At 46.0% G+C, this 14,141-nt stretch overlaps 1 protein-coding gene across 1 annotated transcript; it reads right to left on the reverse strand.

Moving 5' to 3' along the window:
• Positions 1-1,981: 1,981 nt before the first annotated feature.
• Positions 1,982-3,915, reverse strand: FGF16 (fibroblast growth factor 16). The gene is made up of 3 exons (XM_008580868.1): positions 3,903-3,915; positions 3,671-3,774; positions 1,982-2,287 (listed from the first exon to the last, which is right to left on the reverse strand). Exons 1-3 carry the CDS (start codon positions 3,913-3,915, stop codon positions 2,042-2,044), a joined length of 363 nt encoding a protein of 120 aa, XP_008579090.1. The 3' UTR covers positions 1,982-2,041.
• Between the last annotated feature and the right edge of the window lie 10,226 nt (positions 3,916-14,141).

Below are 14,141 nucleotides of genomic sequence, written 5' to 3' on the forward strand. Positions count from 1 at the left end.
TTTTTTTTTTTTTTTTTTTTTTTGTCTTTTTTGAGACCAGCCGCACCCCACTCAGCCAGTGAGCGCTGTGAGCGCACCAGTCATCCCTATATAGGATCCGAACCCGCGGCGGGAGTGCTGCTGCGCTCCCAGCGCTGCACTCTCCTGAGTGCGCCACGGCTCGGCCCTACCTAAGCTATTTGATTCACTCATATAGTTAGTTGAAAAAATAGTGGATGCCCTACATGATGATTGAGCAGCACTAGGAAGAACCGTCTGAAACCTCAAACTTCCCTCCAGGCATTTGTGGTGCCTGTGAATTCAAATGACACTTTTATCTCCTTGGTTCTTGTCTTCTGACAGCATTCACTATTAAAGTACAAATAACCCTATGCTCCTACCTCGCTAAATATCAGTAAAGAGGTCAGGGATTTTAAACTAAGATACCTCAGGGACTGCTCTTGGGAAGAGGGAGCTGCAAGGAATCCATCCCCACTTCAACTACAGCCATTGTACTTTTGTTTTATGGACTGAAATTACCCTAAAACTTTATTCGTAAGTCATTCTGCTGCAAAAGCAATAAAAAAATACATTCCTTTAGGGCAATGGTTCTCAAACTTTATTGTATACAGGAACCCCCTGAAAGGCTTGAGAACATGCAGATTGCTGCCTGCCCCCATTAACCCCCCCAAAGTTTCTGATAATCTGCATCTCTAACAAGTTCCAAGATGATGCTGCTGGTCAAGAGACCATATACTCTGAGCACTACTGCTTTAGGGGAATTTGTCGACAGCTTCCCAGAATTTATAGGAGAAGCACTGGCAGGGGATGGGTGGGGAGGTAAAGAGGGAAAGTGGGAGAACATCTAGAAGGGAAGGTAATTGGTTCAAAAAATCAGTCTGCTTGTTGATTGCTGCTTATTTTGAATCACTTCGTCTTCATAGCTGAAGCAAGAAGCCACCAATCAGGGTTTCTGACCGTAGGGCTTTGGGCCCTAACCGAGTCCCAAAGGGACTTTCTCTATGCCTAGTCCTAAGCACAAATGGGAGCTTCAGTAAGAGCTGTGGGTCCAGGCCTTCCTGAAGCTTTGATTCACCTCTAAGTTTAAAGTCATAGAACCAGAAAGGCGCACCAAGATTTCACATAGGGTCCCTAGATAATGCTAACATACTGGATGATGGAATCTTCTAGCACAGGCAATGTGATGCCGGCATCAGGAAATTCTAATGAGTTGGGGAGAAAGAAACTAGCCAACTTTCCAATCCTATTAAATATACAAATCAATAGAATTAGACAGTGGTTTACAATATAAAGACAATTTTATTGCCAATAAAAGCCTTTAATAACTCATTTTATCCTATTTCAGTAGGACCTTATTCTTTCTGATGAAAATCCAGTCATAGCATCTCTCATTAAAAATAACATTATTTTGAAATAAATAAATATATAAAATAAATAGCATATACATTTCATAAATAGTTTGTCCTTATGCACAGTATCCACGCTTACATTTTAATATCATTTTCTTACAACCTGCCCCATCTCCCACTTTCAATGGCAGGAAAACTGCATGTCAGGACAGATGAGAAATCTGCAGAGCCAATGCAGGGATGGCTTACAGCAGGGCTACAGCCCCAAGGATTTTCTTAACGAGATTTTTCCAAAGCTGTGTAGGTAGCATCTATGGCAGATTCCTTGGTCTTTTGTTTATACCCAATGTCAAGGTATTTGGGTAGATTGTAGAGCAAGACACCCCTGGCCCTTGGCAAGGGGTCTCCATTCTCTGTAATGCCACCTCAGGGGAAAGAACATGAGTAAGGAAAAAAGTATATACAAAATTCCCTCAAGCCCACCCCTCCCCCACAACCCTCCCCCAAACAACCAAACGTTGATATACATTTTGAACAACAAGGAAACATCTGGGTTGAGTTGAACAGTAAGTGCTTCTCTGTTATCTAAATTGATAGGAAGGAAGGATCGAAAAGCTATGAGTATAGTGCTTGCAGAGACAACTGTGGCCCCAGAGTACATGGGTCACAGAGGTCACACTGTGAAGGGTCCATTACCTATAGCGGAAGAGGTCTCTGGACATGGAAGGCAACTTAGAAGGATCCACTGGCCTGGGTAAAAAGTGAGTGAATTTCTGGTGTCGCTTAGTCCTGTATCCCTCCCGGGGTGAGCCGTCTTTATTCAGGGCCACATAATACTGTCTCTCCGAGTCTGAGTGTTTGTACAAGGTGGAGGCATAGGTGTTGTACCAGTTTTCTTCAAACTGTTCCCGGAAAACACATTCACGTGTGAGTTTCTTCTGTGAGGGCGAGAAAATAAAGCAGAGCCCATTACATGACTATTTCTCCCATCCCAGCTTGCTGGTGGAGAAACCCTGAAATAGCAATAGCACATTGATATTAGAAAATTTCAGTCTTATTTGTTTTATTTCCTCTATTACTGAGGTGTCTTTCTTCCAAATAGCACAAAACACTCCTGTCTGTTATCTCCTTCATCCTCTTTCATAAGCTACACAAAGTTGCTTTAGGTGAGATCTTTCCTGAAGGGAGGAGATGGGAAGATGGGAGGAGATGGCCTCATCTGGCTCTTTGAGTCCGAGAATTTCTGCTTTAGCCTTCCAGTGCCCCACTGGCACCCACTGAGCTTTCTTCCTACTTAGGGCTAATGATGTTCCAATCCATTGAGATTGTAGTCAACCATGTCAACTGACAGGCAAAGGCCTCAGATCTATATAAAGCTCTATGGGAGGTGAGCTGTGATCTCTCCTAATGAAGGGTCTCAGGCCTGTCAGTTGAAAAGCTCAGGAAAGATCTCCTTGAAAAGCTTCTCCAAACTGGCTACTTCAAGCTGGCAGCTCCTGGGTCTCTTGCCTCTGTCCCTTCTCACACTTGATCCAGCCGCCATACTACTTGCTAGGATTGCCGATACCAAGTGCTGGGGACGGGCCTATCTCTTAGGTGTCAGGGAAAAATGTGTTCTGATTTCATGGGATGCAGGCAGCCAGAAAGCATGCTATGTGACTCAAAAGCCAGAGCCAGGAGTTGGGATCCCCTTAAAGGGTTAAGGTCAGCAAATCACTCACCATTCCCCAGTGCTGGGCTAGCTTCCAGAATAGAGAAAATGCACTGCAGCTAGCCCAGTCCTAGCTGGGGGCTTAGGCTGTCACCAGACCCTGGAACCCTCATTCTTCACTTGTTTGTTTCATTTGGCCTTTCGGATTCAGCTGAAGCAATCTGGAAATCAGGGACTGTGTTGGTAACCTCAGAATCCCGCATGTGAAAGCCAACTCTTCCACTGCCTATTTTTGCGCCTGCTAGTCTGCTACTTTGGGCACCCATTAAAAAATTCAAATGTGCTCCTTTGGGAGGGTTAATATCCCAAACCTTGACCATCTACTGACAAACCAGCACAGCTTACTATTACCATCCAGACTAGCTGGCCCTCTATGGGAAAAGGCAAAAGCAAACATATCATGGAAAAGCTTATGTTCTGATGGGGGCTGAATGAGTGAAGGTGCTGTGTAGCAAGGCCCTGAGCAGCCCACAAATAATGAGAAAACACTAGTCCTTTACAGTTGACAAAAGTGCTTTGAAGTGCTAGATAAACGTTTTTATGCTTTTGCCTTATTTTGTCCAAATGCTGGTGGTAACAGCCTCTGATAAAAATAAAACCATCAACTTACCGACCCATATAGCTCTCCTCGCTCATTCATTCCTAGGTACAGGCCAGAGTCCACTCCCCGGATGCTGATCAGCCCCACAGCCAGGCTGATAAACTCCAGGATTCCTAGAGCAAGAAAGTGAATGCCATTCCAATTACTGACATTCAGCTAAGAGAAGCTGTTTGGGTGACACGAGCTCCTTCCTCATCATTTATCCACTGCAGGCCCGCCTTTTGTGCCTTTGGTGAATTACCTGATGAAACCATCTTTTGCAGCAAGAATGAAACCTCAGAGGAGGCACTCAGTCTCTCTGGGCCTCAGTTTTTCCATATATAAAACGGAGGAAATGATCTCTGCCTCTCCTCAACACTCTTAGGCATATTATGAGGAAGAGACCAGGAGAAGGCTTTGGCTACAAAACCTGCATAACTACAAGGTACTATTGCTGTCAAATACCTCCCATTTCAAAAATGGGACGGGAGCTTTCTAAATGCAAGAATGAGGCCAGGTTTCTGTGTCTTTCCCAAAGTCACTTCCCTAGAGCACACAGCATTACCTTACTGTCCTCTAGGTTGAACTTGTTTTGCACCCTCTCAACTCTCATGTCCTTAAAGCCACATGAGGCTGTCAACTGCCTGTAGCTGACTCTAACAAAGGCCACACAGGCCACTCACTAAGTTTGTTCCCCCAGCTTATGGCACGAGGCAAAACTTGGCCTCGTGGGAGCCTTCTCCTAAAAAGTGTTCTCAGTCAGTACAGCCCCAAGCTGACAAGCCTGTTATTCTCCCCCTCTCTCTGGAGAATTTTAAGTTTATCCATGGCGAAGAGTTGGTAAGTAGTACTGGACTCGATACTGATTTGAGATGTAACAACTTTAAGGGGAAGGGGAAGAAATTCAGAAAGTCCTTGTAGCTGAAAAGATTAGAGGTGAGGATTTGAAAATGTTTTCATTTACCCAGCAGCAGTGGGAGAAAAGGAGAAGTCAACTATTAAGAGGGAAAAAGGACCAGAATTGAAATCCTGGTGATACTGAAGACTTCACGATTTTGTCCTAGAATAGTACATCTATTATCTGGATACAGAGATAATAGTCAACTCGATTCCTCTTTGATATGCCTGTCTCTAACCATATTTTTCAACATACAGACCAAAAACTTGACATGACTGTCTGAGGCATCCAAAGGTATGAAATGAGCTCATATCTGGCTGTCTTTCTTATCCAAAAATGCAATTCTTAAGGGTAATAATAATTGTATGTAATCTACATAGGGATTAGAACTGATTCCTTAAACCATCAAACATTTTAAGCAGTTTATTTTGAAATCAGGTTCAAAACTCCAGTGGGAAGTCTCCTGCAGAGTCCCAGTGACTCAGGCTGGCGGGTGCATGTTCAGGTGTGGCAGCTTTGTGTGCATGTGTTTCCACGGCCCACCTGGGTCTACATGAAGGATTTAAGGTTCTTCTGCTGCCATTCTATAGAGCACTCAGGGTTTGGCCTTTGGCGTCTCGCATTGAAATCCTCCAAGTTTTATTCTCAATCTGGCTGTTACTGACTCTTACAGTACAAAGAAAGGAGTCTTAGGAAAAGAGATTGACACAAAATGGTAGGAGGGAAAGGGAAAATACCTAGTGCCAAGTAGGGGTTAATCAGACACTGAGTTAATGGACCCAAATCTTCAGTTGCACCAAACAAGATCCTGCTCTTGGTTCTGCCCTGTTTAACATTTTAATCAATGACTTGTAAGAGGACTTAGGGGGACTGCTTACCCTAGTTCCAGAAGACATACAGTTGGGAAGAATGACACAATTAAGATTCAAAGAGATTTCAAGAGGATGGAAAGATGGGCTGGCTCCAACAAGATAAGCTTAATTAGAATCAATGTAAAGTTGGTCCCCAAAACCAATTTCCCAAGGTGTTTTGTGTTTGGGGTTTTGTTGGAGAGGGGGAGTATAGATAGTTGAGTTAACCATTCTACTTGGTTCGTGGTCTATTATCATAACTGGTCTGCGCAAAGGCTTTTTAGTTATCTATTTCTTTCTTTCTTTTTATCTCCACACTCGGCTCCCATCCACCTCCTCACTTCAGGCAACCACACATAGTTTCTTGAAAACGTGTACTGTTATTTTGTGTTTCTGTGCATCTTAATTATATGCAAGTCTGCCTATCTCTGCAATGGGAAGATGTGGCTTAGCAAAACATACACAATAATAGCTTAAAGGATTTGATTGAACAGGTAAACTCAGTGTCATGGGTGATCAGTGGGATTATTAAAAGGCCATCAGGGCTGGCCTGTTAGCTCGGTTGGTTAGAGTGCAGGGTTGTAACACCATGGTCAAGGGTTTGGATCCCCATAGCGGCCAGTCACCGCCCACCCCCCAAAAGATTAAAAATCATTAAAAAGCTAATGTAAAAAAATGGAAAAAAAAAGGGGGGGGGGAATAAAAGCTACTGTGATCTAAGGTTGCATTGATAGAGGTCTAGTAACTAGCACAAGGGAGGGGATTAACCTACTCTGCTGAGTTGGTCAGACCACACTGAGAGTACTGTGTTTAGTTTTATTCTGTTTACAGAGCGATATGAAAAAACAGAAGCATGTTCGAAAGAGAGTGGCCAATATGGCGAGGAAACTAGAAACCAGGTCATGATTCAGTTCTGGGTGCTAAACTCTGAGGAACACCAGCTCAATGGAGCCTTTAGTTCTTTGTTTTGCTCTGGCAGATTACTTCTGAGCTTCAAGTCTTAGTTCCCTCATTCTCTAAGTATCTCATTTCTCTGACCATCCTGAGCTCATTAAGTAGCAGAGGGTAGCTTGTGACCTCACTGCCCAAGACCTGGTATGAGAACAAATCACAAAACCCAAGAGGTGTGGCTATTTGAGTCACCACAGTTTTTCTCCAACTCTCTGTTAACCCTGATGCCAATGGACAGATCATACAGGAAGTCACTTGGGTTGTGTCCAGTAACAGGGGTCTCCAACAGCTGGAATCATCCCAGCCCAGCTGTCATTGGGCATCATTTCTCTTTGCCAACTTTCCTATTAGCTGGATTCAAACTGTGGGAACCCAGTGGCACATGACGATGGAACAGATATTCCTAAACCTTCTCTTGAATTCCAGCCAGCATGAAGGGGGAGAGAAAACAAGCCATTTTCATATTTTCCCAGCTACAGCTGGACAGGGGTGTTAACAGCAAACCGTTGAAGCAAAGTATTAAATAGACAAAATTTGTCCTCAGTGCTCTCACCCCTTCAAGGCCCAGGACTTCCCTATACTCTGCCTCATCTTGACCTGTCCACCTCAGGCACTGACCTTTTCTCAACAATTTCCAGACTCTTCTCATTTTACAACTCTCTTCCCAGGGCCAAAACTAATCTGTCCTGGGCCCCAGTGCTTGGCTAATGTGTCATTTAATCTGGCTCCACAACTTGCCTGAGCTCCCTCAGCCATCCTTTCAGACCTTCAGGGCCAAGACAGTGCTGCTTTGGCATCTTGCCAAATAAGAACCAGCTCGCTCAGAAACCAAAGCAGCTGCAGGAGCCTGCTCCATCCCACCTGGCGGGAGGCCTCTCCTCCAGTCTGGCCCCAAGCTCTGCTCTGCCAGTCCACAGGTGCCCCTCAGGAACGTCAGGATCCTTGTGAACCTCATGGAAACGCCACCAGCCAGGCGGGGACTGAAACACTCCTGGCTACTGATTGCAGATGGAGAGTGGGGAGCATACGCTGTGCCAACAGGTTATTATTTGGAGTCGGGGCTGCTTTTGGGCTCAGCCTGACTTGTTCTGAACACATGGATTCCAGGGTAATCCTTGGGGGCCCTGCTCTCCAATTACAACAAATAGCTATTTACTTTACATGGCCTTTGGAGACTACCTCCTCCCCCCAAGCAGAAATCTATAATATTTTATATCTTAAGTCTGGCCTACTTTACCCTGCTGGAATGTTGACTGCTAAAGCACTTATGGAATGTTAAAGTTTCGATTTATTGAATACCCTGGCTGATTAACTCAAATGCGGAGGCAGGAGAGCAAATTCAAACGCTACCTCTTTCTGTGCCAAAAACTAAACTGAGAGAGAGTAAGTGTGTGTTTGAAAGTTGACAAGGGAGGTTACAAAGAGACAGCTCTGACCAGATATCGTTTCCTTTACAGGAAATACACGGAACTGCCAGGAAGTCAGGGAAGGAAGAAAGGGAAAGGGTAATGCAGAGGTGGTCTCGGGCAGTGTGAGCATGAACTGTGTGAGCATATAAGAGAGAGAGAGAGAGAGAGAGAGAGAGAGAGAGAGAGAGTGTGTGTGTGTGTGTTTAAAGGCAAAACCCAAAATAAAGCAGTCAGTTAAGCAGCAGCAAAAACATCCCTTCCTCCTGCCAGTTTTATTTCCTTTGGTTTCTCCTTAAACTTAACACTCTTAGCAGGCCTGGGAGATGAAAAGAAATCAAGATGTGTCTTCAGGGAGGTAATTAAAGACCACTTATCCCAAGAGCCTATTACTGATTTATGGTGACCTTGTAAGTTATTGGGCTCAGCTTAGGCACAGAGTCAAACACTTGTAGCCGCTGGGAGCGGTGCTCATAGTTTCTCCACCTTCGCTGCCCCCACCCTGCATTTCTCCATCATCTCACGGCTTTTCTTTCATACTCATATATCAGCCATGAGCTACCCCCATATCTTTAGGCCATTCCTGGGAGCTGCTGAGGTCAGGGTGGGAGTCCCATTCCTTAAGAAGAGGAACAAAAGGGGACCGCAAAATCACAAGTTGATGGAAGGGAAAGGAGCCAAGTTAACACTCCCTCTCCTCCCACTCCACCTTATCACGCTTTTGAGGACCTGCTGCAAGTTTATACAGACACCTGCACCCCTCCATTACCCCTCCCAACCTACTGCACTCCAGCTCTGTTTGAGTGCATTTTTCCAAGATGACATAGACCTCATTAGGGTTCCTGCCTGCTCCCAGTAAGGAAGACCAACCCTGGCCCCAAACTGTTTGCTAGGCTTGGCCTTATGCAGCACCCCGATGTCCCCCTTTTTATTGTGCACTCCAGATGCAGCTCTAGCAAGGTATGGAGAATAGGAGGAAAGGGAGGTTTGGGGTGGGGGGGACATGGGATAGGGTGGGAAAAAGAAGGGAACCCTGTCATGCTTGAGGGTAGGCAAAACCTCTTACTGGCTTAGGAGTAGAAGGTGCCCTTCTTGGATTACAGGGTCCTTGGGAAGAAGCAGAGGGCATTGGAGGATGAGGAGGGGCAAGAAAGGGTAGCTGTCATGGCACCCACATAATGGCTTAGTAGAGAACAGGAAATTGAAAATAAAAATGGCAAATTACTGAGGAGTGAACACATTTGCTTAGAAACCTAATGATCTCTGTCCAGGACCAAGGCTTATATTAATTGTGTAATTAGTTCTGTGTGTGAGACACGCAGCCGTGTCCTTTGAACAGTCTGCATAGTGGCGCGCAGAGACAATCCTGGATAGAGGCTGGACCTTTCCTGTCCTGGGCCCAGGAGACACCTGTTTCTGGGTCTAGGAGTGGGCCCAGGACGGCTTCCTCACTGAAGCAAGGAGCCCAGAGGTATTTCCGGGGAAAAGCTGCCCCAGGACTTGTGCCCTTACATGGTGGACACCACGAGGTTTCCCTAGATTCCCCGATACCCAGCTCACGCCATGCTGCCTGGATTGGTTCCTACCCTGGGCAAAGCAACCCCAAGGCAGGCAGGTGCCTCGGCCGTTGGGATCTCCCGGCCACAAGAGATTCGGACGCGGGCCTCCCGCCCAACACGCCCGTGGCCTATGCAGGCTTCCTACTCCGTGCAATCGGCCGCGACAGCTCTGCTGTCCTCGAGGCTCGGTCCAGAGCTACAGCCACGGTTCCTGTCCTCCTAGGCGAGAGCTCCCACCCCTCTCCCAGCTCCACCTGCTTTCGTCTAAAGATCAGCATCCAGCTCCCAGAGCGAGCCCCTCACTGCCCAGGGAGGGAGGGGAGTGAGGAAAAGACGGGTCGCGCCGCACNCTCTGCTGAGCTGCAGGAGACGTCAGTTCGCGTCCAAGGAACTTCTCAGTGGCGGGGAGCGTGAGGCAGCGCGCTCCTGACCTTGCTTTCAGTCAAACTGCCGCTTCCCCTCCGCGTCCATCTCCCCCGGCCTCTCATAGCTTGCTTCGACGAGCTATCAGATGCAAACGGCACTTTATATACATACCCACTCCCCTTACATTGACATATTGGATATTTAAATACAAGCCACACCTCACTGGCATCCCCTCGGAGATTGGTGTGTGGCTTCTTCTTCTTCTTTTTTTTTTTTTTTTCCTTCTCGTATCCATTTGGCTCTTTTTGAGAGAGGGGGGTGGAAGGGGGAGAGAGCGAGCGAGCTTCACTCCCTCTTTTATTATGAAAAAAAAAAAATGGCAGGAAAAAGCTACACATTGCAGTGAGGCATAACTGCTTTTGGCAGGTTTTTCTGAAACTGCTGATGAAATAACGGAGCCCAGTCCGTGGAGGCCGTTGGCGCCCACGGCTACTCAGGCCTGTTCCGTGGGGGTCTGTCTGTCTGTCGGTCTACTGCGAGGGGGCCATCCCCACGTCCCACGCGTCCTCGGGCTACTCACCTTTGGAAAGTGCCGTCAGATCGAGGCTGGGGGTTCACGCGCTCCTGAGCCCCTCTTGATCCCTGCCTGGTTGGAGGCTGTGGAAGGGGCATCTGGCCCGGGCCTGGGGATCCCTGCTTTCTTTGATCGGCTGCCCCCAGTGCCACTCACTACCTGTATAGGTCAGCGGGGGGCTGAGGAAGTGAAAAATCCTGAAGCGAATGCAGTTCCAAAATTTGGGATTGGGGGTGATGGCAGTCCCTGCAGACACCAAGGCGGGGGGCCTTAAAGGGCCTGGGAGGAACGAGAAATCTCACGGAGCAAAGAAGACTTTAAAAAAATTAAAAAAAAAATTTTTTTAAAGGACGTTACAGCTTAGGAAAAGGAGGGGGAGTAAGAACTAGAAAGCGATCTTTTTGAAAAATGATCTCCGTTGGCTTTCTGGCCGCGCTTTTACAAGGCTCTCGAGAGCAAGCTCGATGAGAGGCCATTGGAAGCCTGGGGGGTGGGGTGGGGGACTTCCCCCATCTCTTTTCTTGTTGGAAACAGGTGTTTCCTCGCTCTGTCCTGTGCCCTGCTCTGATATATTCTATCAGGAAAAGCGGCAGTTGGGGCGGGAACCGGCGGCAGCCAGGGCAACGGGCAGAGTCGAGAAGACCTGGGGAGCAGGTGCTGGGCCAGTCCCGCGTCCCCGCACCTCTGCCTCGCACCTGAACCCTGGGGCCCCTCTTGGGCCCAGGCGCTCGGCGTCCTGCTCGCCTGTTAAACGGCGTCGTTGCTAGCAGTTTTCACCGCAGCCGGCGCTGGCCGCCTTCCCAGTCTCCCTCAGGAGAAGCTGAACACAGCCAGCTACGCAACCCCCGCCTTTGCAGCGCCTCCTGCTGGATACCCCACGTCTCGCGGCAAGTTCGAACTCAGGGTCACCATGAAATGAGAAAACCGATTCCACTCAATTCAGTTAGTACAGTTTGAGGTCCTGCTTCCGGGCTCCCACGTGCACCCCGTGCTCACTCCCTCGACCCATAGCAGTTCTCGGCTTGGCACATCGTGCTTTGGTACTGATGTGCCACCCTAGCTCAGACGGAACCTCCAGAACCAAGCATAAAGTCTGGCACATAGTAGGCGCTCAGAAATAATCTGATGCACTCCCGGAGTAGGGAACACAGATGCAAGTCATCTTCTGATTGTAGGGGACACAAAAATGCAAAAGGTGGCATCCATATTGGAGTATTTATGCGTGAAATGATAGGCTGTCTGGGATTTGTTTTAAATAATCCAAAGTAAGAAGGCAGAAGGAGTGCAAGTACAGATGCCATTGTCCATGGGTTGCTAATTGTTGAAGCTGGGTGATGGGCACATGGGTGTTTATTATACTATATGTATGCGATTATATATTTCATATTTTATATATATATATATATATAAAATATGAAATACATATGAACATTTCCACAACAAAAAGCTTTATAAAATGGATCTGACATAAAACAACAACAAAAAAATCATTTCTTTCGTCTTCCTTTGAAAAGCTTGTGAATTTAAGCGAGAAGATGGGATGGGGGAGGTTAAAGCAAGTAAATGAATGACTAGAATACAAAACAGTATAAGGTGCACAATACTGCGTGGATTCAGAAAGCAGAGGGAAGACGGATCTGGGGGGATGGGGCCCTGTTCAGAACTAAGGTGGCCTTTGTAATGGATGGGCCTTGAAGAGAAGATGGGGAAGGATTTCACAAATTCATATGGACCACTTCCAGGAAAGGGAAAATAGTAACGAAGCAAGTGGAACAATTTTAAAGATAATGCCTAACTCTTGGGGTTTTTAGTGAGTGCCAAATAAAATAAAGTAGATGAAACTGCTTTGAGAAGGATGTGATACAGGATTTAGATGTCTCTATGATGATATACATTACACATTGATAATGGCAAAGACCATTTCTTCAACAGTCACTTCAAGGTCTTCTTTGTCCCCAGAGTTCCCAAAGTTATCAACCACAGTTGGCAGATCTGAAATCCTACTTGATTGAAGGTCAGGGCATTCTATCACCCTTCTGGGGCTCTTTTGAGATTAAGCTGATTGATGATTCTGTTTTAAACAGTGTTTCTATGAAGCATCCCAATTGACAGAGCACTTTCATAAAAGTTATTTAATTTTCACAAGCTTGTGAAGTAGGAGGTGTCATTGTCCCCATTTTAGAGGTGAGGAAATAGAGGAGGCGGTAAAGTGACTAGTATAGAGTCATATAGCTAATAAGTAGCAAAGTCATAATTTAATCTCAGATCCAATGGGGGCAAATAACTCAACTCATGGGATTTGCGATTATGCAAAGATTGGTATATTGAGGATAGTGAAATTTCAGAATATTTCGGTTTACAGAAAATCCTCAGCAAGACACAACCCCAGGCCAGGTCTGTGCTGGATATATGGGATGAGAGGAAAGTGTACACTAAAAAAGAAAGCAAACCCTCACTGGATTCAGGGCATCATTTATAAAGTGAGGATAAAGCGTGCCCCTTCACAGCGGTATTGTGAGGATGAAATGAAAGCACTGATGGAAAGTGCCCAGCACTACGCTGAGCACATGAAAGACACTCACCACATCTGAGATTCCTTCCTCCTTTCCTAATACCTCACAGGGTTGATTTAAAAAATAAAGCAACCTATGTGAAAAGGACAAGGAAAAACAAAACTCCTTAAGAAAAGGGAGAGTTCGTCAGGCTGTATTGTAGTGACCAGAGGTTGGGAGCGACCTGCTAGGCTCTCTCTGTTCCTTGAGGAAAGAAGAAGGCGATGCCGATAATGCTGATTCTCACCCCCCACCCCGGGAGGTGGGAAAGGATGTCTAGAATGTTACTCTGCCCAGTTCTTCATTTTCCAGGCAATTTAGAAATGCTTTTTCCTTCCTGATTGATTTTCCCTGAGATGGGGCAGGGGGAAATGTAATGCTAGGAAAATCCTGCAGGAGGCGCAGTCAGTGACATCTGTTGTCGGTATTAAGCAGGGCCCCGGGCGCTTTGCTTGCATTGTCTCCTGTAAGCCTCATCACAACTCTTAGAAATAGTTTTATTCCCATTTTACAGATGAGGAAGGAAGCTGAGACCCAAAGAAATTTAGTAACTAGTAGCAGAGAGAAGACTTAAAACGAGGTAGTTTTTCTTCTTTTCTTTTTTTTTTTTTTTTTTGTGGCCGGCGGACCTAGGTAGTTCTTAACCCTTGATCTTATGTTAGGACTTCACCAAAACACTCGAATGCCTCAATCAGTTTACTTAGAAAGAACGTGTACTGCTCCTTTGTCCCTTGTTCCTGGCTCCCCTCTCGTTCTGCTTTCCTTGTTTTATGTGGACAGCAGTACAGGGTAGTGGCTGAACACTCCATCCTGGTGTCAGACTGCCTGGGTTCATAATCCCAGCTTTATGTCCCATCCTAGATATTACAGCCTCAGTTTCCTGTTCTGTATAATTGCAGATTATTATGGTAGTCATCACCTCACAGGGTTGGTGTGAGGTTTAAATGAAATAATACACAGAATGTACTTAAAACTGTGCTTGGCACATATTAAGTTGTCATTGTTATTATTTATGTCCTGCCTGGCCCCAGCTATATTTCCCCCCAGGTTTCCTCAAGCTATGCTAGTTTTTTTCCTGAGGAGGTGAAGTAGGTAAGAACACTGGCTGTCACCCCTAAGCAATCAATTACAATCCTATTAATTTTTCTATGTGATATTGGGCCAGTCTTGTTCTCTCTGGGCTTTAATACCATTTTAAAAATTATTTTTTATATTTGTAGTGGATTGAATTATGTCCCCCCAAAACTTATTGAAGCTTGAGTTGTGTCCCTCACGTTTTATGTATTAGAAATGGCCCCACTGTGTTAAGAGGGTAGGAAATCCTATTATGGTAATTAGAAGGTG

This window comes from Galeopterus variegatus, unplaced genomic scaffold, assembly GCF_000696425.1.
Source record: "Galeopterus variegatus unplaced genomic scaffold, G_variegatus-3.0.2 Scaffold2181, whole genome shotgun sequence".
Taxonomy (NCBI): Eukaryota; Metazoa; Chordata; class Mammalia; order Dermoptera; family Cynocephalidae; genus Galeopterus; species Galeopterus variegatus.

Coding starts and splice junctions, on each gene's coding strand:
- FGF16 (XM_008580868.1), bottom strand. Junction 2,288..3,670: donor GAGGAGAGCTATATGGGTCG/GTAAGTTGATGG, acceptor TCGCCCTCACAG/AAGAAACTCACACGTGAATG.